The sequence below is a fragment of the Pteropus vampyrus genome, unplaced genomic scaffold (genome assembly GCF_000151845.1).
Source record: "Pteropus vampyrus isolate Shadow unplaced genomic scaffold, Pvam_2.0 Scaffold11, whole genome shotgun sequence".
NCBI classification, from domain to species: Eukaryota; Metazoa; Chordata; class Mammalia; order Chiroptera; family Pteropodidae; genus Pteropus; species Pteropus vampyrus.
The window spans coordinates 15,394,031-15,420,264 of record NW_011888792.1 but is presented as its reverse complement, the minus strand read 5'-3'; the positions used below and the strand labels follow the sequence as shown (position 1 = coordinate 15,420,264).

Here is a 26,234-nt window from a genome sequence, read left to right as displayed (position 1 = left end):
AGTTTTTCTCTCTAAATATTAACTGTGTTCTGTTCTTTTTAAGGCATTCCTTGGAGGTCTTAATTGGGCATTTATAGGTGTAGATGAAGCACATCGATTAAAGAATGATGACTCTCTTCTATATAAAACTTTAATAGACTTTAAGTCCAATCACCGTCTCCTTATCACTGGAACTCCTCTACAAAATTCCCTCAAAGAGCTCTGGTCTTTGCTTCATTTTATTATGCCAGAAAAGTAAGATAATACGGGATATACAGTTTTAATGTTTTGTATGACAAGTTTAGGAGGAAAACAATTAGTGTATATAATAAGGTCAGTAAGAAGTTTTCTTGCCATAAAACATTGGACCATAGATTATTAGTAAGGGAAAAAAAGGAAGTGTGATGGAATATTTATATTTGCAGTACTGTTTTAATTTTTTTATTTTGTAAATAGGTCGAGCCCATATATAATAAATTAAAACAGTTGATTTTGCCCATGTTCAAAATAAACCTTGCTTAAAAAACTGAAAACAGCATCATTTTTAGTATTTAACAGCAGTAACAATGACAAGGTACTGTTAATCTCGTTTTTTAAATGAGGAAAGCTAGACCTGATAAGATTACATAACTTGTTCAAGGCCACATACGTATTCTCTTTCAATAGTTTCAGAACTTTAAGATTATATTCTTTGGGAAACATTTTAGTGATAATTACTCCCATACTTGAGAATATTTTATTTTTATTCAACTCAAGGATAATCATAATTTTTGTAAAACAACTTTATATATTTAATCTTTATATAAGTATATAATGGTCTTCTTGGAAAGGTTAGTTATTAAAAGTGACTTAATTTTATCCAATTTTTTCCTAAGAATCTATACTTTGTTTACATGACTACCCTGAAAAATTGCATGTGCATTTTGAACTTTTTTAGTGATTCTTCCATTTTCTTAAATTTGTAAGGTTTTCTTCCTGGGAAGATTTTGAAGAAGAACACGGCAAAGGCAGAGAATATGGTTATGCAAGCCTCCACAAGGAGCTTGAACCGTTTCTGTTACGAAGAGTTAAGAAAGATGTGGAAAAATCTCTTCCTGCCAAGGTTGAGCAGATTTTAAGAATGGAAATGAGTGCTTTACAGAAACAATATTACAAGTGAGTTTTAAACTGAGCACAAGTTCAGAACATTTAATTCTAAATAACCTCCCTGTACTTGTCTCATTGAGGTATCTCCCTCCCCCAAATAGGATCTTAGAGCAGTAACAGCTCTTGAATTTTAGAATAGGTTTATTCCATGGCCTTTTGGGGCAAAGAGATTTAATGGCATGTCCAAACCAGGGGTTATACAAAACTAATTCACCTTCTAAACACATCATTTATTTTCTCTATATACCATTACCTTATAGAGGGTTTATTTTTAAGTGTTCAGCTTTCCATGATGCGAAGATATTATGTAATTATGACAATTATGTAATTGACAGAGGTAGAGGCCAGGAAAAAACTTTAAAAAAATTTTTAGGCCTTTTTGATATTAATTTTAATTATTTTATATAAATTAGCATGTCATGTCTATATAGTAACACTTCAGTGAGTCAAAAAAAAAAAAACCTTTCCTAGTATCTGTTTAAACATATAATTGCATAAAATGCATTTCTACATGCATTTGAATTCTCAGAAACATTTTATGGTAAAATCTGTAAGTACCATACTTTTAAAAATATCGCATAAATTTTAAGTTTTTGTTATGGAAAATTTCAAATGTATATAAAAAGAAGTTAATAAACTCCTATTGCTCAGCTTAGTTATTTTTAACTAACAGTCTATCCTATTTTATCTGTAGTCATTCCCTCTTCCCCCTATCATTTAAGGCATGTCAGAGATAATACTATTTCAAGTCCCTTTGAAGACTAACCTTGTAAAAAGGAAGAAAATAAAAGGTGATAGGTAGAAAAGTAGGTCATAGTGAGAGAAAATGTTACGTATAGTTTGGAGTAATAAAATAACCACCTATAATTTTTCTAAAGCTTGCAGTTAGTGTAATTGTAATTTAGAGCAGGGGTTCCCAACCCCTGGGCCATAGACTTGTACTGGTCTGTGGCCTGTTAGGAACCGGGCCACATAGCAGAAGGTAAGCGGCAGCGAGCAAGCGAAGCTTCCTGTATATTTGCAGCCGCTCCCCAGCGCTAGCATCATCGCCTCAGCTCCACCTCAGATCATCAGGCTTTAGATTCTCATAGGAGCACCAGTCCCTGGTGCCAAAAAGGTTGAGGAACGCTGATTTAGAGAAGGCAATGTGGCTAAACCAGGTATCCTCATGAGGTTTCTTTTACGTCTGTGCATTAACTGCCTAATGTAGTAAAATTTATAGGAAAATTATGATAGATAATACAGTTCACCATTTTTAAAGTAAACTTTTGGGGGAAAGAGTTAATACACTATACTCACTATGTTACATTAAGTCTCTACCATCTATAGTTAATGGTTCAGATAACAAGTTATGTGTTCTCCTTGGTCATTTGAGCAGGGTTCATCAGTCTTGTGAACAAGATTTTGTCCATTATATATCCAGCTGTGAACTTTATAATGGTGCAGCTTGGCTTTGGTGCTTGATTGCTTTTTATGGTTTTAGAATTCATCCTGGTAATTGTTCTCTGTTAAACATTATTATTATTTTTTAAACAGATGGATATTAACTAGGAATTACAAAGCCCTCAGCAAAGGTTCCAAGGGCAGTACCTCAGGCTTTTTGAATATTATGATGGAGCTAAAGAAATGTTGTAATCACTGCTACCTCATTAAACCACCGGATAATAATGAATTCTATAATAAACAGGAGGCCTTACAAGTAAGAATATTAAAATATTATAATTTTGATAAATTCTAGAAATGTTTATTTTAGTTATAACTGAAAATGGCATAATGACATAGTTTGATTAGAAGTTCTTTTTGGTTAATGGTATAACTAAATAATGGTGTTTATTATTTTGTAGTCTTTGTAAAATGCCTTTGATATTATAATTTATCCAGTTGATTATTTTGATCATTTTTTTAAAAATGGATGTGATTATGGGCTGTCATAGTTTATTCAGCAAAAATCTCTTAGTGTATTCTTAATTGTGAAAACAATTCACTAACAGTGATTATGCTGAATTTGTGACATGGCAAATGGTAGTCTTAAGAAGGACATCATGGCTTCAGATCTTCCTCTTCCTCTCATGTCTAGAAGACCAAATGAGAAGTATAAAAAAAGCATAGTTGCCATCTAGCCACAGTAGTGCTTTGAAGTGCTGGGGTCATGAAGTTCTGTATGTATAATGAGAACACATTTTCTTACTCTTAAAACCTTTGGTTGCTTTGTTGCTACTGCTTCCAGTATATTTTTCAGCTTAGATTTTTGGAGAAATAATGTAATAACTAGCAAATAGAGTGAAACCATGCCATTTTTTTTCCTCTTGAAAATACAACAAAAACCTAGCTGCTAAAATGGCAAGGAAATTTTTAGCCTAAATCGTAGAGCAAAATGATAACAGTCCTAGAAGATTTTGAAAACTAATAAACTGATTTCTAACATTCTGAAAATTTAAAATCTCAGTTTAAAATAAACTGAAGGGTTAAGGGGACATTTGTTTCATTTGATTCATTCTTTTAACATATTGTAACAGTTGTAATTTATTGTTTCCTTAGCACTTAATCCGTAGTAGCGGAAAATTGATCCTTCTTGACAAACTGTTAATTCGCCTGAGAGAAAGAGGCAATAGAGTTCTTATTTTTTCTCAAATGGTGCGGATGTTAGATATTCTTGCAGAATATTTGAAATATCGTCAATTCCCTTTTCAGGTAAGCATTTCATTTTGTCATTTTTGTCAATGTAAATTTTATCTAATTCCTAAGCATGTTCTTCAGAACTATGAAATTCTTTCGTAAATGGAGATTTTTGTATAAACTACTTTTCTTTTTAAAAATCTGTTTAAAAAAATTGTTTGTAATTATTCCCTTTTTCTTCTTGACCTTAAATTTAGCAGCAAAGCAATTTTTCTTTTCTCTAATTTTTATTTTCTGTTAATTCTATATTTCTCTTCTGTGCTCAAGTTTAAAGGAACAGCCTTATGTATTAGGCTTTAGTCTGAGGAAGAAAAAGAGCAGTTCTTGTACGTTACCAGGATTATTGGAGATTCTGAAAATTTATGTGCTCAAAATTATTCTAATGTATAGTTTGCTGAATAAAACTAGATAACTTTAGGGAAGATATCAAAGACCAAAATGGGCTTTAGTCCATCTGTTTATTTTGAAATTCATTCAACATAAGTAAAGCTAATACAGACGAGTGTTTAATGTTAGAGTCAGGTGCTATCTCAGTACTTTACATCTAATTTTAATCCTTATAGCAATTTTACGAACAGTGCCTGTAACAGTGAACACTGGGTATATTTAGTGTAGGCAGTAGAGTAGAAGTAGAATTATAATGATCAACCTCAGCATACATAATTCCTGCTCTGTTGGAGCTTACAATTTGGTGTGGGAGATAGACATTAAACAGGTAATTACAAACAAATAGAACATTATATTCTGGAAAATCCTGCGAAGGACAAGTATTTGGTGATATGAACATGAAATATGTAGTCATTTAAGGGAGAAGGGTAAAGAGTAGCATTTTTTTTTAAACAGCTTTATTGAAATGTGATTTTCATACAATTCATCCATTTAAAGTATACAATTCAGTGGATTTTTAGAATACATTCACAGATATGTACAACTCACCATAGTCAGTTCTGGAATGTTTTTACCACCTCAGAAAGAAACTACCCTTTAGCTATCACGCCCCCATCCCTGCCCCGCCCTATCCCCATCACAGCCCTGTGTTGGTTTCTTTTTAGTCAAATTGTTATGTGTACATGGTTAAGCAAAAAAATAGTACAGAAGTACTTGTAAGCAACTGTTCTCTGCCCGTAATCCTTTTTTATTTCCAGATCTCTTTCCAGAGAAAATCATTTTTAACTCTTGGGTTTAGGTCATGCCTCAGTATACGATATGCCACTATTTTTTTTTTTTAAGTATTTTTTTTCCAGTTGTAATTTTTAGTGAAAAAGAAATAACATTTTAATTTTTTTTTATTTTGCACTGTTTTTTTGTTTGTTTTTGTTTTTGTTTTAGGCACTCTTGGTTGACCTCAGAGATTGCAAGGACCTTGTCAGCTTACAATCCCTTATTTTTATTTTTTATGCCTATAGCACCTGGTCTTTTTAGGTGGTCTCACATCCAAGTAATAACCAGGCCTCGCCCTGCTTAGCTTCCGAGATCAGCCGGGATTGGGTTTGTTCAGGGTAGCATGGCCATAGACTTTTTTTTTTTTAATTTTGGATATCTGTTGTTTAGCGAACGTTTAGTAAGCACTCAGTGTAAGTGTTTTACTACATTCTCTCACTGAATCCTCTGTACTCTATGAAGTAAGTATTACCATTATATCCATTTACTGAAGAGGAAACTGACGAGGAGAAAAATCATATCACTTCCCCAAGGCACCCAGGAATACTCAGGTGTGGGGGCACTATAGCCCATGGTGCCCCAAATCAGTGATTCTCAAACTTTAGCTGGAGGGCTTTTCCAGGACCTCCCTCTAAGTTTCTGATTTCAGTCAGTCTGGGATAGAGCTCAGTAATTTTTGTTTGTGAGTTCTCAGGTGACACTGATGCTGTTGGTCCAGTAACCACACTGGACTTAATCAGTGTTTTTAAACTGTGGGTTATAACCTTATTAATGGATCTGGGAATCAATAACATTTAAAAAAAGTGAAGTAGGTTTTAAAATATGAGAGTATATCACAGTACATTGTGTCATGAAACTTTATTTGAGTGTACAGCTATGTAATCATTCACACATAAAATATATTTCTTATAGTGGGTCTCAGGCAGAATGACAACTTGTGCTATTTACTATTCAGGAAAGCAGTCCTAGTGGCTAAGAGCACAGACTCTAGAGACAGTGCCTGTGCATTGTTTTACTGCCTAATAAGTATCTTCTACTCTTAGAGCCTTAGCAAAAGCAATGGTTCATTTCCATACTTACTTGATTTTATAATTGATTTTAATTCTTTAAAAAAAATTTTAATTCTGTTATATATAGTATTTTAATGTGTTTTATTCTAGAGATTAGATGGATCAATAAAAGGGGAGCTGAGGAAACAAGCTCTAGATCATTTTAATGCTGAAGGATCAGAGGTAAGAATGCTTTTAAAATTATAATTGTGTTCGTCATTATTTTAGTCTTTCTTCTAATTTTTTAAAAGAGCCTTATTGGTGCTAGCCAGCTTTGATTTGCAATTGAGGTTTTTTAAAATCAGAATTCCATGTTAAATTTGAAGAATTTTACGTTTTTTTATCAATACTATTTCAGCATAATAGTTAATTTGCTTCACAGTAAATTAGCCCACTTTTATTTAGAATTTTTTTTGAATTTGGTATTTATTATTTCCGTGTATAGCTGTATTTTGGAGTCTCGTTTGGTTTCGTTAGAGGTTTATATATTTTATTAATATTTTCAAAAACTACCCTTTGGTTTTATTGGTTAAAATGTAAAAAACCAATTGTATAATTCTCATATTGATTATTTATAGTCATAGTTTAAAATAATTTTAAAATAATACTTTTTAATAATTTTTTATAGGATTTCTGCTTTTTGCTTTCCACAAGAGCTGGGGGGCTAGGAATTAATTTAGCCTCTGCTGACACTGTTGTTATATTTGATTCTGATTGGAATCCACAAAATGATCTTCAGGCACAGGCTAGAGCACATCGAATTGGGCAAAAGAAACAGGTATTTTCATTTCCTCTATATTACTCTTTTAGAATCTTTTTATGATCACTGTGATATTGGTTTATCCTCTTAAGATTGTTGGAACACAGCCATATTGCTATTTAACAGATAGGGTACTGAGGAATTCAGATTTACCAAAATCATCTGGAAGGTCTGACAGAAATAAGATAACTATGTCTGAAGAGGATCAATGCACTCTCTTTGAATCATGCATTCTGTTTTCAGCTGTAGAGTAGTGTTTTTCATTTGACTATAAACTTTATAATGTCTTCATTTACTTTTTTTTAACTATTGAAGAGATTTTGCTTAATACATGGCTACCTTTTTGTTAGCCTGTATTTTATACATGTGCCTATAAGACTCTCTGTGCAAAAAAGCCATTCTCATTTTATAGTTTTTATACAACTGGCAGTTGTAAAAGGCCTTGAAAAACCATCTGTCATCCTTTTGATGCCTTGGTCCTTGAGTTTTAATTCCTTTACCTGTCTAGAGTAGCGCTTCTCAGACTTCTCCGAAGCAGGAGATATGAACAAGTAGCACAAAAAGGCTTAACACATTTATAACGCTTTTTAAAACATATTCTCTACCGAAGAAACATATGCATAATTTAAAACTAAAAAAGTCGAATAATTTTCATAAAATTTTCTCATCAAGAATGTATCATGCTTCTTTCTATAAGTTTTTATAACCTTAAAAGAAAGCTTGGTTAGAATAGTGGTTCTCAACTTCGTCAAAGTGACCTCTTTTATAACAAGTGTTTTTAGTACCCTTTTCTATCTTGAAATGGATATATGTAATTTGAAAAGTCAGTCTAATGTTCTAACAGTAATTTAGGCAAAAAAGAGTTGTTCTCAAATAATATATATTTCAATATATATGACTAGGATGTAAACAGTAAGTTTTGAGTTGAGAGCAGGATTCATTCTCCATAAGAAGTATAAAGGAAGGAAAGAGCGGGGGTTTATTGGTACAAAAGAGGATAAAAATTAGATAATAGACTGATTTGTACATTGTAAAGAGGGGTACTTGAAGTAGGATAACAATATACCAAGAAAAATTATAGGCTGTTAAAAGAGGAGAAAGAAAATAAGATATTCTCACAGGTGAGCTTGGCGTAATGTATATGTGAAGAGTCAAAATATCCCTGTATTATGAATGAGATGGGCAATAGTGATTAATTCCACTGAACAGATCTCCCTCCTATATTGAAATCCTCAACACATACCATACTTAGTTCCACTTATACAATTTAAAGACCTTGGTCACCACATTTTCTAATAGGTGATACAAAATAGAGGGTATATTAGGAAAAGAACAAGTAAGAGAGATACTGTAGAAAGTTGCATGGTAGACCTCTGGAAACAGTATCTGAATAAGATCATAAAATAATGGCAATACAGATTTCTTACCATTATGTTAAAATTTTTTAGACATAAAAAGTTTTGTCTAAAAAAATTTTTTAGACATATTACGAATATGGAATTCACTTTTATTAATAATTATTAGTGAGATAGTCTTTATTATTGTTGATGAAATATAGTAAGATTCTTATGCTTCATGTGCCTGCTATTTAAGTTAGTATTTGGTTCTAAATCTGACAAAAAGAGCCTCAGATCTCCTTAAGTATTTGTATGGAGCAACTGCAAAATGAGTAGGTATAGGTGATGAATACAGATGTGTTATATTAGTGACACCAATAATGTCAGCTGTTGGAAATGATAATTTTTTGATAAAGATCCAAATGAAACAATATCTAGTTATCTTCTGATTTACGCAATAGTTGCAATCCTGAGAAAATCAGTGTGTATTGTAACTTTGTAAAAATGCTTTGTGTTTATATTAAGATAGAGAGAATTCGGACTTAAGATAATTTTAAAAGGTTTTTAAAAATCATTTGAAAGATTTGAGTGACACAGGATAATTTTTTACTGTGTCAGAATGTCCAGTTTAATGCAGAATGTCTAGCATCCCAGGTTCCTGTACTCTAAATACTGGTAAGTTCATGCACTCATTGTGAAAACTAAAAGTGTTCTTAAACATTTTCAAATTATCTCTGTATGGTGGTAATGTTTGTTACAGAACCACTAACTTTAAGAAATAGGGCAAAATTACTATATATTAATTTTTGTGTATTTTGGAAAGCTTTGTTTTATGGCAGGGCTTTATCATAACTTGGGGGAGTGAATCATAGAATTTTAGATTATGTGGAATGATGAAACGTTAATCAGAATTGAAGAAACTGGTGTAAGGCTGTTATAACTTTACCATTTTTTTTCCAGTTGAAAGATAACTTAAAAATTAGTGCCGTTCTTTAAAAAAAAAAAAGCAAATACAGTCTCTAACCAAAATGTAAGAAGAAGGGACATACCTTCAAAATAATCTTTAATTTGAAGGTTGAACACATCGCTATTTATTTTTTTAGTTTTCATTTTGGTTTTAACTGGTGAAAACTTCATGTGGGATGAGCTTCCATCTATATACCAATATTTGGGCCCTTCAGAATAGCAAATAAATCTTTTTTATTTCAGTTTATGTTTCATCATGTTTATCTCTACAGGTGAATATTTATCGTCTAGTTACAAAGGGATCAGTTGAAGAGGATATTCTTGAAAGGGCCAAAAAGAAGATGGTTTTAGATCATCTTGTGATTCAAAGGATGGACACAACTGGGAAGACAGTACTACACACAGGTTCTGCCCCCTCAAGGTACTTACTGTAAAAAATGTCATTTTAGGATCCTACTACACATTATTTTTGAAGTGTTACATACTGTGAGCAGATCATTGAAGTACTGTATTTAGCATTATAATAATTTTTTATTTATTAAAGCACTAAACTAATTTTTCTAGTCGAAGGCATACATTTAGTACCTGGTTTCACCACTCTAGTTTTGTAACCTTCGGGCAGGGGAAGCCATTCACTATCTAGGCTTAACATTCTTTAGTTTTAAAATAAGTGTATTGCTAATACATTGCCTATCTAAGTTATAGCAGTCATGTACCTGTTGTAACTGGTGACTATGCCAATAATTAATAAAAGTGCTACATAAGTGTTAAATTTTTAATTGTGGGTATTAAGTATTTTTATTTGGTTTTTTTTTTTTTTTTTCTGATTTTAGTTCTACTCCTTTCAATAAAGAGGAGTTATCAGCCATTTTAAAGTTTGGTGCTGAAGAACTTTTTAAGGAACCTGAAGGAGAAGAACAAGAGCCCCAGGTAAAAAAACAAAACAAAACAACTTGCTCAAAATGTGTTGTTTTAAACCACATTTAAGTCGTAAATTATATTTGCTTCAAAATATATTAAAGTATATTTTTAAAAGATTTCTTTATAATTATAGGAGATGGATATAGATGAAATCTTAAAGAGGGCTGAAACTCATGAAAATGAACCAGGCCCTTTAACTGTAGGAGACGAATTGCTTTCCCAGTTCAAGGTAAATTTTCTGTTCGATTTTCTTTATATAAATTGAGAGGGACTGATTTCAACTTCTTTAAGCATAATCAGCAAAATAATTTTTAAATGAAAGTGTTTCTTAATATTTTTTTCTCTTCAAATTTGCTGTGGTGTATAAAATTCTTTTTTCCTTATTCTGACCAACCAGTAGCAACCCGATTTGAAAGGGATGAAATCATTTATGAATAATTACATTTGGTAAATGGGATGGGATGTTATTTTCTTAAATTAGCACCTAGAATAGTGCTTGGCACAGAGCGTGTCCTCAGATATTTGGGTAATATGAATGAATATGATCTCTTACGTAGATTTCCATGACCAAAGGCTTTTAGCTGATATTTATTGGAGAAGTTTTCGACATTAGATCCATTTAAGCATTATCACAAGTAAGAAAACTCAAGTAAATCATTCAGGTAAAGAAAGCAATAAGCTTTTATTAATACTTAAAATACCCCTGGTTTGGTGAGGGTTAAAAGGTTGTAAGGAGTCTTAAAGCAACACAAGTCAACTGACCTCAGAAAATAAGTTGTGGGTCAGTTGTTTAGTAAAGAAGCAGATTTCTTTATATCCTAACCATTTTCCATGAATCAAAGATTTTAAAGATCAGTTCAATTTGTCATTTGTTCATTCAGTGAATGTTTATTGAGCACCTGCAGTGTGCCATGCACAGGGATACAGCAGTGAATAAAAACTTGTAATTTTAATGGATCACTCTGGCTACAATGTAAAGGATATACTATATTGGGGAAGGAACTGAAGCAGAGAGATAAGTTGTAAGACTATTTTGGTAATCCTGGTGAGAGGTGCAGGTGTCTGTCTGGAACTTGTACTGACTATATGTATGATCTAATTAACTTTATACATGAAGTTAAGCTACTTGCTTTTTAAATTTGACCAATCGAAAATTTGAAAAAAATTCACTGGTAAGTTAACTAGAGTATATATTTACTGTCTGTTGATTATTTTTGTACCAAGGAGTTGATACATAGCTGGCTTTACAGGTATCATCATGTTGAAATAGCAGACATGAGAGAATAAACACTATATTTTGAGCTCCATTACTTATGTAGGATAAGCATAGTTTTCTTGTCTTTATCCAGTTATCTCTGAGTTTTTATATACTAATATTGGAAATTAGTTTTAATGAGTACTTTATGTATATCAAGCTGCATAATTCCTTAAATATTTAATCTTCACAAAAGTTAATGAGCTGTTACTATCCCTTTTTTTAGAAATGAAGAAACTAGGGCTTAAGGAACCTTAATAAATTTATCTAGGGTCTCAGAACTGTGTCTTGTTGGTAGCTCTTTAGGTACTATTTTTATGATTATAAGAATAAGAATTTTGGATTGTTCTACAGAACTTGGTAGTTAATAGACTGGTGTAATTCCTGCAGAAGGTGAATTAGCATGTTACTTCTGCAAATTACTTTGTTGTTCTGTTAACTTTCTCTAGTTCTTTTGTAGGAATGATTTTGTTGAATAGCAGGACGAAGAATCATTCCTGGAAGAAAATTCTTAGAAATCATTTGGTTTGATCTACTTTGACCTAAACAAACTTAGTGTAACATTCATATTTGGTTTAATCCATAGTTATATATTCATTATCCTGAGGATATTTAACTTTTCTTGTGGTGTTCTGGTATGCCACTTCTTCTCCCCCTAAAAAAGAAAAATAAAATTTAAGAATGAGATCTTCTTTAATGCTTATTCTGTTAAAATTTTGGAATATATCAGGTTGCCAACTTTTCAAACATGGATGAGGATGACATTGAATTGGAACCTGAAAGAAATTCAAAGAATTGGGAAGAAATCATTCCAGAAGATCAGAGAAGGCGATTAGAAGAGGAAGAAAGACAAAAGGAACTCGAAGAAATTTATATGCTCCCAAGAATGAGAAACTGTGCTAAACAGGTGACTTTTTAATTTAAAAGATATTTTCATAATGTAAGAGTATTCACATCTGGACTGATCTTTTTTTGTTTATGAGACATATGGATCTGTAGTTTTCTTGTAATGTTTTTATCTGATTTGATAATCCTTGCCTCATAAAATGAGTTTGAGAGTGTTCCTCTTTTATTTTAGGAAAGAGTTGTGTTATTAATTGATATTATTTCTTTATTAAATGTTGAAAGGCATTCGTCAGGGAAACCATCTAGGCCTGGAGTTTTCTTTGTTAGAAGATTTAACTATAATTTCAGTGTCTTTTGGAAATATAAACTATTCAGAATATCTCTTGAATGAGTTTGGTAGTTTGTTTCAAGGAATTTGTCCATTTTATCTAAGTTGTTGAACTTACATAAAATTGTTCATAATATCCCAGTATCCTTTTAGTGTCTGTAGGATATTTGATGATTCCCCTTCTTCTATTCCTAATATTGGTAATTTTTTCTGGATCATTCTAGTTAGAGGTTAATTTTATTTATCTTTTCAAAGAACCACCTTTTGGTTTCATTGATTTTCTGTTTTAAATTTCATTGATTTCTGCTCTTTATTATTTTTCTTTTGCTTTAAATTTTTTAGTGTCTTAAGACATAAGCTTAGACCACTGAATTAAGAACTTCCTTTCCTAATATTAGCATTTAATGCTACAACTTTTTCTCTAAGCACTGCATTTTCTGAATCTCTAAGTTGTGTTTTTATTTTCGTTTATTTCAAAATATTTTCTTATTTCCGTTGTGACTTCCTCTTTAATCCATAGGTGCTGTTTGTTTGTTTGTTTTATCTTCTTTTAAAGTATGTTATTTAGTTTCCAAATATTTGGGAGATTGTCCAAGTATCTTTGCTAACAGATTTCTAGTTTGATTCTGTCATGGTCAGATAGCATACCTTGTGTGATTTGATTTTTTAAAGGTTTGTTGGTTTTTATTTTACAACCCAAACCAACAAAATATTAGACTTAAAAATAATGGTAACAGTGCCATGCCAGGCTATATTGGATCCTTCCACAAAAGGAAAAAAAACCTTAATACTAGATGTTTTTTGCATTAACTTTTGTTTTTTACAATATTGCATTATAAGATTAGTTGTCTTGATTACTGAGATTTTTTGGTGTCTCCTTAAATTTTGATTGAGGCAAATGAGGGAGGGACTTGCCTTACACTAGTCCTTGTCCTGCTACCCCTCTTACACAGTGATAGAGGTTTTTGTTTTTTTCTTTTCATAGAAATACATTAGGTTTCCTGTGCCCTCATAAGGCTTAGGTGAGATAGGTCTGGCAAGGTTTCATGCCTATCTTCTCAAAAGTGACTGCTTCCTTTTTCCAGGGCTGCATCACGAAGGAAAGTTTTCTCTAATTTTCTGCCCTGGTTCTAGTCTTTCTCATGAGCACTTGATGGAGGTTCATGGAGAATCACCCGAGAGTGGGTGCAGGTTCTTGCTGTGTCTTTGGTTCCTGGGTATTCTGTAGCGCTCACGGTAGCCCACAGTCAGCCTTCAGCAAATTTTACCTAACTTCCTCTTACCTATTTGTATGGTACTTAATGTCTGCCATTCATGCTCTTCACAAGGATTCAGTGTCTGGGTTCTGTCTCTTCTTACAAGCTGCTATATTTCCATATATTTGAGACTACCAGATTACCTTGTGATTTTGATGGTTTAAGAAAAGTTACGATTTTGTAGATTAGATTTTGTAAATTCTGATTTTGATGTTATGATGGGAGCAACCTACTAACTTAACTACAACTCTGGGCAAAAATGGAGCCAAATAATGTGTGTTTGGCTTGAAAGTGACCATGTATGTAGTTTCTTATTTGTGTTTATTTCTTCAGACTCCATAATGGTTTCCTTTTATAGTGCATGGGAAGCACAGCATTATATTAGATCTTATGAAAGGAAGAGAGGAGGTTAGAACAAGCAAGAACTGAATGTCTATCCTTGACTTTGAATAAACTTTCAGCACATTAGGCATTCACAGTATGTACCGAGACTTTGGAAGACCTCCAAAGACTTGCAGAAAATATGTTTCGATTTATCTGTTAAACAACTAATGGATGTTACAAGTAGGCTTTTATGTGGGTTCAACTGGCCTTTTATATCTAAAATTATATATGAAATACATATTATGTTTATATATATATCTGATCAGCCTAATTAGAATATCAATAATCAATAAGTGGATATTTAGGAGAACAGGAAAAAAAGACACACAATTAATCTTAATCTGTCCATCCAGAGATACCACCAGCAATATTATGATATGCATAATTCCGGTATTTTTTATATGTGTCATTGGCCCAATTTAATTGAAGTCATTAATTTGAAACTTAATTCCTTTCCTTTGACAGTATATAATGAATGTTAATTATTCTACAACACAATTTGTAATGACTTCTCAACTTTTCATCATATAGATATAGTATTACCAAATTGCCTTCTCTCTCAGCTTAAATATCCACCAGAGGTGAATTACTATTCATTTTTCTGTACCATAACTAATTAGCTATTATCGCTTAGTTGGTATTGGTCAGGTTGATTGATTAGTAAAAGAATTGCATTTTATTGTTAAATTCTCATCTTAAAAAATGTATCAGTGAGGTTGTATAATTTTACACTTATGTTATTTGATTAACTGCTTGTTAATAACCTTTTTCATATTTTTACAAAAGGACAGTAGGCATTTTCCTGCTGATTCATAACAATGCTTTAAGTATTTGGGCTATTAATAACTCATTGTCATTAACATGCTATATTTTTCTCTATTTTGTTTACTTTTTAATTTTGTTTATAGAATATTTTTGATATATAGAAAAATATTTGAATTTGTTAATTCTGTCAATCTTATAGTGTTTTCTTTGCTCTTATAATGGAAACCTGTTTTAAGCTTGGGTAAATTTTTGTTATCAAATTCCAGATTAGTTTCAATGGAAGTGAAGGGAGGCGCAGTAGAAGTAGGAGATACTCTGGATCTGATAGTGATTCAATCTCAGAAAGGAAAAGGCCAAAGAAACGTGGAAGACCACGGACTATCCCTCGAGAGAATATTAAAGGATTTAGTGATGCAGAAATTCGGCGGTAAGATGACTTAAGACCATTTTACTTCAACCTGCTTTTTATTAGAGGGTGCAACTAAAATAGAGAAATCCCATGGGCTTCAAAGATTAAGATGAAAGTTTTAGAGGAGGCAAATATAACTGTACAGATTGGGTGTTTCTGCTTTTGAGTGTTCATTATAACTAAGAGAAAAACCAAGTTTGGCATCTGATCTTTGCATATTATTTATTTATTTATTAGTCTATTCAGACTGCTAAATTTCTTTTAGTTTTATTAATGTGTTCAGAATAGTAGTCCTTTTGAATATGAACATATATTTCAATACATTAGGTTTATTTAGTAAATATACTCACTGAACTTATGACTCCTGACATTACTATTTTTATGTGGGAAGAATTTAGTTCTGTAGTTTTCTAGCTTTTTAACTCTGAGGTGATTGGCTTTTTGAAAGTAACTATGTTACAATCACTTCTGATATGTCCAAGTAGGAATTGAGGTAAGGTTGGCCATGCAAGATAAGTTGTAGTAATTTTCTTTCAAAATATGTTTATGTCTATATACAGATTTATTTAAGGGGAATATAATAATAGTTTAATTTTGTTTATGTAATATTTTTGCTTGTGAAATTTGTAAAAAGGTTGTTTATTGTTGTATTTTGAGAGTTTGTTGTTTCTTTCAAGCCATTGTAACTCTTTTCTTTTACATCATAGACCTGACCGATAAAGTTCTTCCTCATTCTTTCTACCAGAAAACTAAATATATTGTTAGATTTTATTAAGGGTACTTTTATGACCACCTGATTTGCTGGACTTTGTCTTTAGTTGAAGAGGCATTTCAACTTCTACTTTCCTGGATATTTTCTCTCATCCATCAACCACTTGGGTAGCTTTGTTCTTAAATAAAATTTTTATTTTTCCATCGCTGGTACAATACCATACATCTGAATTAAACCTATATTCAGTAAAATTTTATCAACACTTGGAATGTGGGGAGGTGTAATATGATTGACAATTCTGGAGCCACTTCCCATGGTAGTCTTGAACCTTTTTTGTCTTGTGAAAATAATAAAGTAATTTCTAAAATAAAATTTAGCTTCTATTGTTTTATTTATATTGGTTTATAAACATCATCCTGGTTGTTAAAATATGTCTTGTCTTGATATATTTTAATGTTTTAACATTTTGATTTCTAGCATAAATTATTCATTTTTTTTTAGTAATGGTGCTTTGAATTAATTTTTCCACTAACAAATATTTTCTTATTTCTGTGTATTTATAAATGTATTTTTTAATAGATTGTGAAGGCACCATTTAAACCAAATAATTATTTTCTATTAGGTTTATCAAGAGTTACAAGAAATTTGGTGGCCCTCTGGAAAGGTAAATACATTTATTATTCTCATAGAATGAGTTATGTGCTTGTCAGCTTTATTTGTTTATACTAATATTCAGTTTAGCTACTTTGTTAAATTTGCATTAAAACAGGCATTTACAAAGTTAATCTATAGAAAATAAAGTTCACGTATATTTTTTAAAAATGTTCTTGTACTATCCTTAATTCATTCTAGTCTCACATTTTATCTGCAAATTAAGGATTCTATGAAAGACATGTTTGTAAATTACTTTTCATTTTTGTAGTGTAAGATATTTTTCAAATGTTTTATCTCGGTGTTTTTTTTTGTTTTTTTTTAAGTTATAAACTAGCAGATTCATTCTTAGAGAAGCTGAGTTGCTAACAGCCTTCTGGCTTAAAGACTGGTTTTATTTTAAGTTATTGGTTAATCTAATTATTGATGATTTGGATATTCTTTGTCCTTTTTTGTAGCAAACCCTCTGGATATAGAGTTGTAAAGACTCAAATTTGTTAACTCTGTTTTTCTTTTTTTCTCTCCAAAACTCCCTCTTAAAGATATTTTCTGTTTTAATTTAAGGTGACTTTCATGCAGTGCAATGAAAGACTTGCATAATTGTTTTATATGATGAAAAAACATTTTGAACATGAATATTAACTCAGCGCATAGTAATAAAAAACAAGTTTTATAATCTTTTTCATTTATAATTATCATCATGCTTAGCCACTTCTTTTGAACTTAAGATCTGATCAATTATGAAAAGCTTTTATAGGATTATTAATATAATCTTTAAATCTGGAGCATACCATTTGCTCTGTATTTAATTGGTTAACTTTATTATTATCCTTCAGTATATAAATGGATCGTTTACCCACCAGATCTTAATAGTTTTGTGTACCCTGTGCCAGTTATGTAAATTAGAATTTGTAGGACATGCAAATGTGTTTTGTAGAACTTGAGATTAAGTGAAACTTTTTCTGTCTTAAATGGCACCACTTTATTTTGCCTATTTACCTGAAAATTGTATTATTTTATTACAGATTAGACGCAATTGCTCGAGATGCTGAATTGGTTGATAAGTCAGAGACAGACCTCAGACGACTAGGAGAATTAGTACATAATGGTTGCATTAAAGCTTTAAAGGATAATTCTTCAGGAACAGAACGGACAGGTAATACTAAAATGAGAGTGATTTAAAGAAGTAAATGGAAGTTTCAAAATATGCTTTTATTAAGTTAGGTAGATATTATTATACCTTATCTATTCATCAGTCTTAAAAGATGCTTTACAAAACAGATCAGTGTCATTCCTGGGTAATAGGAAATGAGGAACAGAATTATATTATTGAAGGCGATAGAATCTATCTGCCTGGTATAATTCTGGCTGGGAGGTAACATCGGGAATTAGTTGTACTATATTATTAGCATAGGTGACTGGGAAAAGATTATAAGAATACACAATGTGATATTGGTTTTGGGTATAGTTACTTCACTTTGCTTATTTTGTAATTCATCTACCTAAATAATATTTAGAAGACATAAAGGCGGTCAAATATGTGGTGACAGAAAGAAATCTAACTATTGGAGGTAAACACACAGTGTAAAACATATATATGCCTTACTTTTAAAGTGTACAGCTGAAACTTACTGGATTTCGTTAACCAATCTCACCGTAAAAAAATTAATTAATTAAAAAATATTTAGATGCGATTTAGTAATCAGACATACTGGGGGAAAAGAGAACACTAGAACTTTTATTTAGAAGCTGGCCATATTTTAATAGATTGATATGATATATCTTGTACAATTGGTAAAACACTTAAATATGTGAAATGCTTTTTATGAATTCTTACTGCTATATTATAGTCACTAATTTGTATTTAAAAATCTTGAACATTATTAACTCAGTGCATAGTAATAAAATTTTTGCCAGCAAATCTCCCCTTAATATAAATAAGTAATGTTTAATATAGGTAAATAATATGTATTCATATAAGTAATACCATATGTAGCTTTTTTATGTTGTAGAATTATATAGTTTATACTTTTTTATATTCTTTTAAAAAAATTAAGGTGGTAGACTTGGAAAAGTAAAGGGTCCAACATTCCGAATATCAGGAGTACAGGTGAATGCCAAGCTAGTCATCTCCCATGAAGAAGAATTAATACCATTGCACAAATCCATTCCTTCAGATCCAGAAGAAAGAAAGCAGTGAGTTATTTACTTTTTCCATTGTAAAATATTCATTGTTATTCAATAATTTGGATATAAATGTAGGTTAAAGTGTTTTTTATGTCATTGTGTCATTGGTGAGTTTGACTCATGTTTTTAAACATAAAATACAGTATTTTAAGTTATATGTTATTCAAAATTTTTAATAAGCCAATTATAAAGTTGACATTGGTTTTTAACTTTAATGCTAGGTATACTATCCCATGCCATACAAAGGCAGCTCATTTTGATATAGATTGGGGCAAAGAAGATGATTCCAATTTGTTAATTGGTATCTACGAATATGGATATGGAAGCTGGGAAATGATTAAAATGGATCCTGACCTCAGTCTAACACACAAGGTACTTAAATATTTGATTCTGTTGATCATTAATGTTGAATTTAATTTTTGCTTTTAAATTACGTTAGAAATAAACTCAACCAGGAGTCAGAAAATCAAGACTCTAGCTAGCTGTGTGACCTTGGCTTCTTTAGCATCTGGTGTTCATGATGGGGTTGAATTTAAATGATCTCTTGAGATTTTGCTTTATCTCTGAAATCATATTTTTGTTATTGAGGTAAAAGTGTATAACATTGGATGCTAAATACACTATTGTATATTCAAAAGAGATTTCCAGCCTCATACTGTATGTTCTCATTTTGAATGGAGGGATTTTTTTTCTTGTGTATTTAGAATTCATTTCCAGGGAAGCTAAATCTTTGGCTGTGGCATAGGTATAAAAATATGTGTTTTGCATGCTAGGTTGTTTATTCCTACAAACTTAAAGAATGGTAACTTAATTATACATATTTTTAAAAATGGATAAGCAGTTTTTAGCTTATAAATTTCTCATGTTTATTAAAGACAACCTGAAAAAATTAATTGCTTTTCAGATTCTTCCAGATGATCCTGATAAAAAACCACAAGCGAAACAGTTGCAGACACGTGCAGACTACCTCATCAAATTACTTAGTAAAGATATTGCAAGAAAAGAAGCTCAGAGACTCTCTGGTGCAGTAAGTTAAAATTCAAATACTTAAGAGTACTTTACTTTTCAGTAAGATAAATCTATTTCATTGATTACTGTAGACATCCAGTTAATATGAGCCTATAAGTGTATTTTTCTGTACTTTAGTAACATTATTTGAATATGGTAATATTTTGCCTTAAATTATCTCAACATTCATGTTAATACCGATGAGTCAGAAGTGGGGTTAGTTTTTTTTCCCCCTAGTATTTGGAGAGGGAGTGGGGCAACGTACTTAGAATGGAGTACTTTTCGAGCGGTCAAGCCTCCATTACTGTTTTGGGGTCTCTAAAAAAGTAAGAAAAAGACGCTAAAAGAGGTAATTAGAAACTACAGTGACCTTTAAAAATTTACTTGTGATCACAATGTTATAACTACCTACATACCGTTAAAAATGATTTCTAATGCTATATCTGGTAGCACTGAATTTAGTTGAATAACTTAGGATAGTGAAAAACCCTCCTTCTATTTCTCTTTACTTCTCATTTTTTTTAATGAAAAAAATGTATGTTAATATTTATTATTCACATTAATATATATTTAATTCATTAAGTTTTATGACTTTCATTGACTTTCTAAAACTGATGTAGCTTATTATTAACAGGCTAAGAATTGGCTAGGAATATTTTTTTTAGCTTTTTAGATTTAGTATTTAAGAAGTATTTTTTTTTAAAATGGAATCTGTGGAGTTGGTTAGAATAAATATAATTATTTTTAGGGAGGTTCAAAGAGGAGAAAAGCAAGAGCTAAGAAGAATAAAGCAATGAAGTCTATAAAAGTGAAAGAGGAAATGAAGAGTGATTCTTCTCCCCTGCCTTCAGAAAAGTCTGATGAAGATGATAAGGTAAGAATGTGTTTTAGAAAAGCAACCTCTTTATATAGAAAGGGAACATGGCTTGTTTTGGTATTCTTTAAATTTGAAATATGAACTAAGGTCTGAAATTTTATTTTTATGTACTGAAGTTTTCTTTTATAGTTCAGTATGTAGTCTCATTTACAGACCAGTATTCTACCCATCCAGTAGAATATTATATATCACTAGGGAATAGAGCAAAGGTCCTTCCTTTTCAAACATTTGCCATTTGAGAAAGGTTCTGTCTCCTTTAATTTTATTATGAATTTTGAATAGAACTGGCTTACCTTAGTTTTTATAGGAAGGTAAACATTGCATGTATCATTATTAATGAGATTCTGGGTTATTTCTTTCAGAATCCACATACATGCAAACCATAGTCATGCAAAGAAAAATTAATCTTTGTCAAGATTTGGTTAGTAATACATTGGCCATACTTGCACTTTCCAGGATGAGATCACTTCTGTGAAACATCCAAATAAAAAAATTAAAACAGAAAGAGACAGTGAAGAAAAACCTGATTCAGATGTTTGTATAAAGAAGGAACCAGAAGAAAAGAGGGAAGCAAAAGAAAAGGAGAATAAAAGAGAACTTAAAAGGGAGATAAAAGAAAAAGAGGATAAGAAAGATATAAAGGAAAAAGATTTTAAAGAAAAAAGAGAAAAAGTAAAAGAAGCTATGCAGAAAGAAAAAGACATAAAGGAAGAAAAGGTACGCAAATCATAATGTAAAATTTAGATAGTTACACAATCAACTTACATTTTAGGAAAATAAATTGCCTATCAGCCCAAATTAGCCTTAGTAATGTAACAGTTCTTTTAAAATACATGTGGGTGTCTAGTAGAGGAGAAAAATAGGTTCGAATCCTTTTTTTAAGTTCCTTAAGGTAATATTACTGAGTAGTTTTATTTTTAGTTTCCCCAAATAAAATGGGAAAAGATAAAATAGATAAGAATAATAAATGTAAATAGCAACTGTGAAATATAATAAGAGAGTAATTATTTTCTGCAGGTGTTAATCATTTTGTTTTTGTTGTTAGGTTTCATTTTTATTTTCTCTTTTTCTTCAGTTGAGTGAATCCAAGTCTGATAGCAAAGAAAGATCCAAGAAGTCTGCAGTGTCAGATGCTCCAGTTCATATCACTGCAAGTGGTGAACCAGTTCCCATATCAGAAGAATCTGAAGAGCTGGATCAAAAGACATTCAGCATTGTAAGTAGTAGGCTTTCTGGTTATTAGTAGTAATTCTTATAACATTTAAATTGCAATTTCATCTTTTGGAGCTTTTAATTTAGAAATGTATTTGAATTTGATAGTACTGCAGTTCAGATTAATAAAAATGATATATTAAATTTTGAAAGGTATCTTAAATTTAGAATCAACTTAGAAAAACTTTTTAATAAAATAAAGACTTTAAGAGGAGGTGTGTAGGGACTACTTAGAGCGACTTTTAAACCTTTCAATTCCTGAACCTATCATCTATATAAAAGTAGTACTTATCTACAGTGAAGGACTAGGTTCTTTTCTAGTCTTTTGCAGTCTAGTATTTTTAGAATATACAATGAAAACAAGAAGTGAAAATTTAAAGAATATATAGAAAATATATGTTTTATTCCTAGATTAAGTAGACAGAAAATTGCACTGTCAAATTGATAAAATAGTTTCTAAAATTTCTGTACCTATCCCCTTGTGGACTATCACAGGGTTCATACACCACACTTTGAGTAACACTGGTCTACAATAAAGTGGTTTTACATGCTTCCATGCTTTTTTTCAAGTAAAGGAGAGTCTATCTTGTCCTTTTCCCATATGGTTTAGTTACTGGATATAATCAGGAACCCACAGTTGTCTCAACTGGAAATTGATTCCGATATGAATTTTGAGGAAAACTTTATAGTGAGGTTGCAGTGTTGGGAAAGCAGCGTGTATGCTGGTTAAATATACTGACTCTGAAGCCAGAGTGCTGCTGTTAGGAAAGTATGAGGATTAAATGAGTTGATACATGTAAAAGTTTTCAAAACAGTGCTCTGCTCAGAAAATTGTTAGTGGTTGTGTTGGATGTTGTTATTGAATTCAGAGATGCTAGTAGATTGATAGATGATTGAAAAAGTCCAGATACAGAACAAAATCAAGAAAGAGTAATAATGTTAGAGAAAAAAAGACTGATTATGAGACAGGTATAAATTATTAGGACTTGAATAGAAAATATATAATTACAGGTAGCAATTGAAGGGAAAATTTATAGTCTATAAATATCTCATTTATATGTATGCACAGATATATGTATATACATGGTCATATAAGAATCTTCAGGGATTTCTAGAATCTGAATCTTATACTGTATGGAGCTATTAACATAACCCCATCACTTGTTAGACTTAGGTGTAATCTTAAACCGGTTTTATCACTGGTATAATCAAATGCTGTACTCGAAAGAGAAATTTTCACATTTTAAAATTATGTTTGTGTTTGACCTCTACTATGCCATTCTTGATCCCAGCTCACCTTGTCCCATTTTCTTCTATTTTGTATCCTGACTAGAGAGTGTTGATTAATGAAACCATTTATTCTTTTCCTACTAATCCTGTGACATGCCTTAATTTAGCTTTAAATATTTTTTATGCTCTTTAAATATAATAGTTCCTGCCAGTTTTCTTTCTCACTTTTGGCTGTTGACATCCATCCAATCCTGAGAATATTGGGAACATTCAAAATAAGCTGTTCTTGCTCCTGTCTTCCATTTTATTTACTTGAATGTATACCTTATCTCTGGATTTTCATTTTTCTCTCTTTATGTTCACATGCTGGGATTCCTTAGCACCTTTTTAAGGCTAACCTTTCCATTTGTGATCTAGATCTTCATCTATCTTCTATCCGTTTTCTATTGATTTTTTACACCCTCACTGGGGTGGGTTGGAGTGGAGAGTGGTAGTGGTGTGCCTTTACTTTTCTGAGGTGAAAACATTGAACGCTTTTGAATTGCTTCCCCTACTCTGCCTGCCTCATTACTGAGTTAGGTGAAATTGCACCTCTTGCCTCTTTTCTTTGCCCACATTTCCTCCTTAGCCTTTTTTTTTTAAAGAGTCAAAAAGGAAAGTTTATTAGAAAAGGGATAACACTCCATAGACAGAGTGTGGTCTCTTCTCAGAGGCAGAGAGTGAGTGGGACAGTGAGAAACAGTGAGAGACAAGAGTAAAGGCACTGAGAGGGACCTCTCCTTAGCCTGTTGACTTGTTAATATAATGCTGAAAAGGAAAATTGCCTGATGTACCCAATGAATTTTTTTCCATTAACTTTCATAAGTAATCTTCAAATCTCTTGAATTATGGAGAGAAAGAATTGAATAGTCTTAAACATAGACTTTGGAGCCAGACTTCTCAGCTTACATGGTTAGGACTTTACTGCTATATACAGTTGACTCTTGAACACACAGGTTTGAATTGTGCGGGTCTACTTATACTCGGATATTTTTCAGTTGACCCATGCAGTTCAAACCCAAGTTACTCAAGGTCAATTGGTGGTTGGGAATCTGTGCATATAGAGGGCCAGTGGGTGCCCCTAACCCCTGCATCATTCAACGGTCAGCTGTAAATTTTACTTGGGAATAGCTCTGATTATTAAGTTAAGGGGCCTTTTCTCAATATTTACTGTGATATCTTTGCCTTATTTGACACCTCTTGATTTTCCTTATGTCTTACAGATTTGTTTTTCGAAATATCAGTATAATTTAGCACTTAAGAGAGTAGAGTTTGAGGTCATACTTGGTTTGACAGATGTCATTTCAAGCTTTAATTTCCTCTATAAAATCAAGTGGTATTGTGAAGGTCTGTTGTCAGAATCAGATGAGGCGCATTTTCTAAGTAATGCATAACTTCTGATAACTTTACAAGTACTTTACAAGTATTTGTCATTTTTCCAATTCCCATCTCCAGACCTTGACTTCAGCATAGATTTTAGTCATCAATTCCTCTCCTTTTTATCCACCTACAGTCAATGAGCAAATCATATTAGCTCTACCACTGGTTCAAGCCTCAGCTATCTCTTTTCTGGATTATTTCAATCGCTTTATAGTTGTTCTCACTGCTTCCACCCTTCTCATCTTGCCTGTATGCCCTTTTATACCTCAGTTCATTCTTCACATAGCAACGAGAGTGATAATGACTGTTATAGGGAGAATAAAGTCACCACATGTTACTTTTCTGCCTAAAATTCTCAAATGGCTTTCCCTCTCATATAGGATAAAAGATTGATAACAGTAGCCTAAAAGATATAGCATCTGGTTTAGTCCCCATCACCTCCTGCTAGTTTTCTCACTCACTTGGTCTCAGCCACACTGGACTCATACTGTTCCCTTGACCAAGTTTAGGACATTTGTTCTTGCTCTTCTCTTTGCTCAAAATGGCTTACTCCTTCATTTTCTTTAGATGTCTACTCAAACATCATCCTTCTCTGAAATCTTATATAAAGTAGAAAGTTCCATACTTCTTCTTGCTTTATTTTTCTATATAATAGTTGTCATCCTCTAACACACTGTGTCTTGTTTATTGGCTCTCTTCTGCTAGAGTACAGGTATAAGGCAGGGTCTCTGTTTATTTACTGCTCTTTTTATTGGTTCTAGAACAATACCTAGAAAATAGTTTGTACTCAATTTACATATTTTGAATAAATATTTTTTCTAGTAGATTATAAACTACCAAAATTGAACAAGAAACAGGAAATATAGAGAACAACTATGAATAATGCTAAAAATTAGAAAGGATATTAAAGATTTTTCCTTTTTAGAAAAAGACATCAGGCCTGGCTGAGTTCTAATTTATTTAAATAAAGAATACAAAATTCCAAAGCTTTTTAAGGTATTCCTGACAAAAGGTGGACAACTTTTCAAGTTATTTGGAGTAAAACTGATTAGAGTACTTAGATACAAATCTGCAAATATATATATACACTTAATTTATAATAAGAATGACCCTTCACAGTAGTGATGTGTGAGGATTTCTTTTTTAAAATAAATGTTGTTGACTCAACTAAATATATTGTCTGTAGTTGATCCATTCTTGCATTCCTGGAATTTACTACTTGTAGATATAATTATTGTTAATTATAAATTTGTTTTGCATTTTTATCTATAAATTTTATCTATAATTTGCTTTTTTTAGTAATATCTTTATTCTGGCTTTGGTATAGGTTAGTTTTTATTACAAAAATTGAACTTCAGCTGAATCATATAATTTGAGTATGTCATTCTTTTGTTAGCATCCCAGTGATAATATAGGCCAGGGAAAAAGGTTGGTTTCTATCAACCACCAACTCCCTGACCACTAAAATATGATAGTAGCAAAATTCATTATTAGCTGTTTTGTCTCAAAGGTTTAGAGGAGTAGACAATTTATACTTGCAGTCATTTTGATTTTAATAACTTACCAGTAAAAACCCTTATTTTTTATATTTTATTCTATATTATAGTGAGTATAGAATATTAAACTCTGAAATATTTTATCTTTTAACATTCTGTTTAAGAGTGCTTATAATAGAGTGGTACAGTGTAAAAAGTACCATT

At 31.6% G+C, this 26,234-nt stretch overlaps 1 protein-coding gene and 1 pseudogene across 2 annotated transcripts in view; one reads left to right on the top strand and one right to left on the bottom strand.

Moving 5' to 3' along the window:
• The window catches only part of CHD1 (chromodomain helicase DNA binding protein 1), a 71,423-nt gene that overhangs the window by 34,077 nt on the left and 11,112 nt on the right, over window positions 1–26,234 (top strand). Inside the window, exons 14-32 of one of the 2 annotated variants that reach the window (XM_023523550.1) lie at window positions 44–234; window positions 946–1,134; window positions 2,662–2,824; window positions 3,664–3,816; window positions 6,123–6,194; window positions 6,640–6,789; window positions 9,347–9,495; window positions 9,908–10,004; window positions 10,129–10,224; window positions 11,981–12,157; window positions 15,096–15,256; window positions 16,573–16,614; window positions 17,627–17,757; window positions 18,659–18,797; window positions 19,010–19,160; window positions 19,693–19,815; window positions 20,545–20,670; window positions 21,130–21,390; window positions 21,749–21,889. In XM_023523550.1, coding sequence (XP_023379318.1) covers window positions 44–234; window positions 946–1,134; window positions 2,662–2,824; window positions 3,664–3,816; window positions 6,123–6,194; window positions 6,640–6,789; window positions 9,347–9,495; window positions 9,908–10,004; window positions 10,129–10,224; window positions 11,981–12,157; window positions 15,096–15,256; window positions 16,573–16,614; window positions 17,627–17,757; window positions 18,659–18,797; window positions 19,010–19,160; window positions 19,693–19,815; window positions 20,545–20,670; window positions 21,130–21,390; window positions 21,749–21,889 — 2,712 coding nt within the window. The remainder of the gene's footprint in view (window positions 1–43; window positions 235–945; window positions 1,135–2,661; window positions 2,825–3,663; window positions 3,817–6,122; window positions 6,195–6,639; window positions 6,790–9,346; window positions 9,496–9,907; window positions 10,005–10,128; window positions 10,225–11,980; window positions 12,158–15,095; window positions 15,257–16,572; window positions 16,615–17,626; window positions 17,758–18,658; window positions 18,798–19,009; window positions 19,161–19,692; window positions 19,816–20,544; window positions 20,671–21,129; window positions 21,391–21,748; window positions 21,890–26,234) is intronic. The other variant, XM_011378445.2, reaches the window with a different exon arrangement.
• On the bottom strand, window positions 5,199–5,317 carry LOC111732005 (annotated as a pseudogene).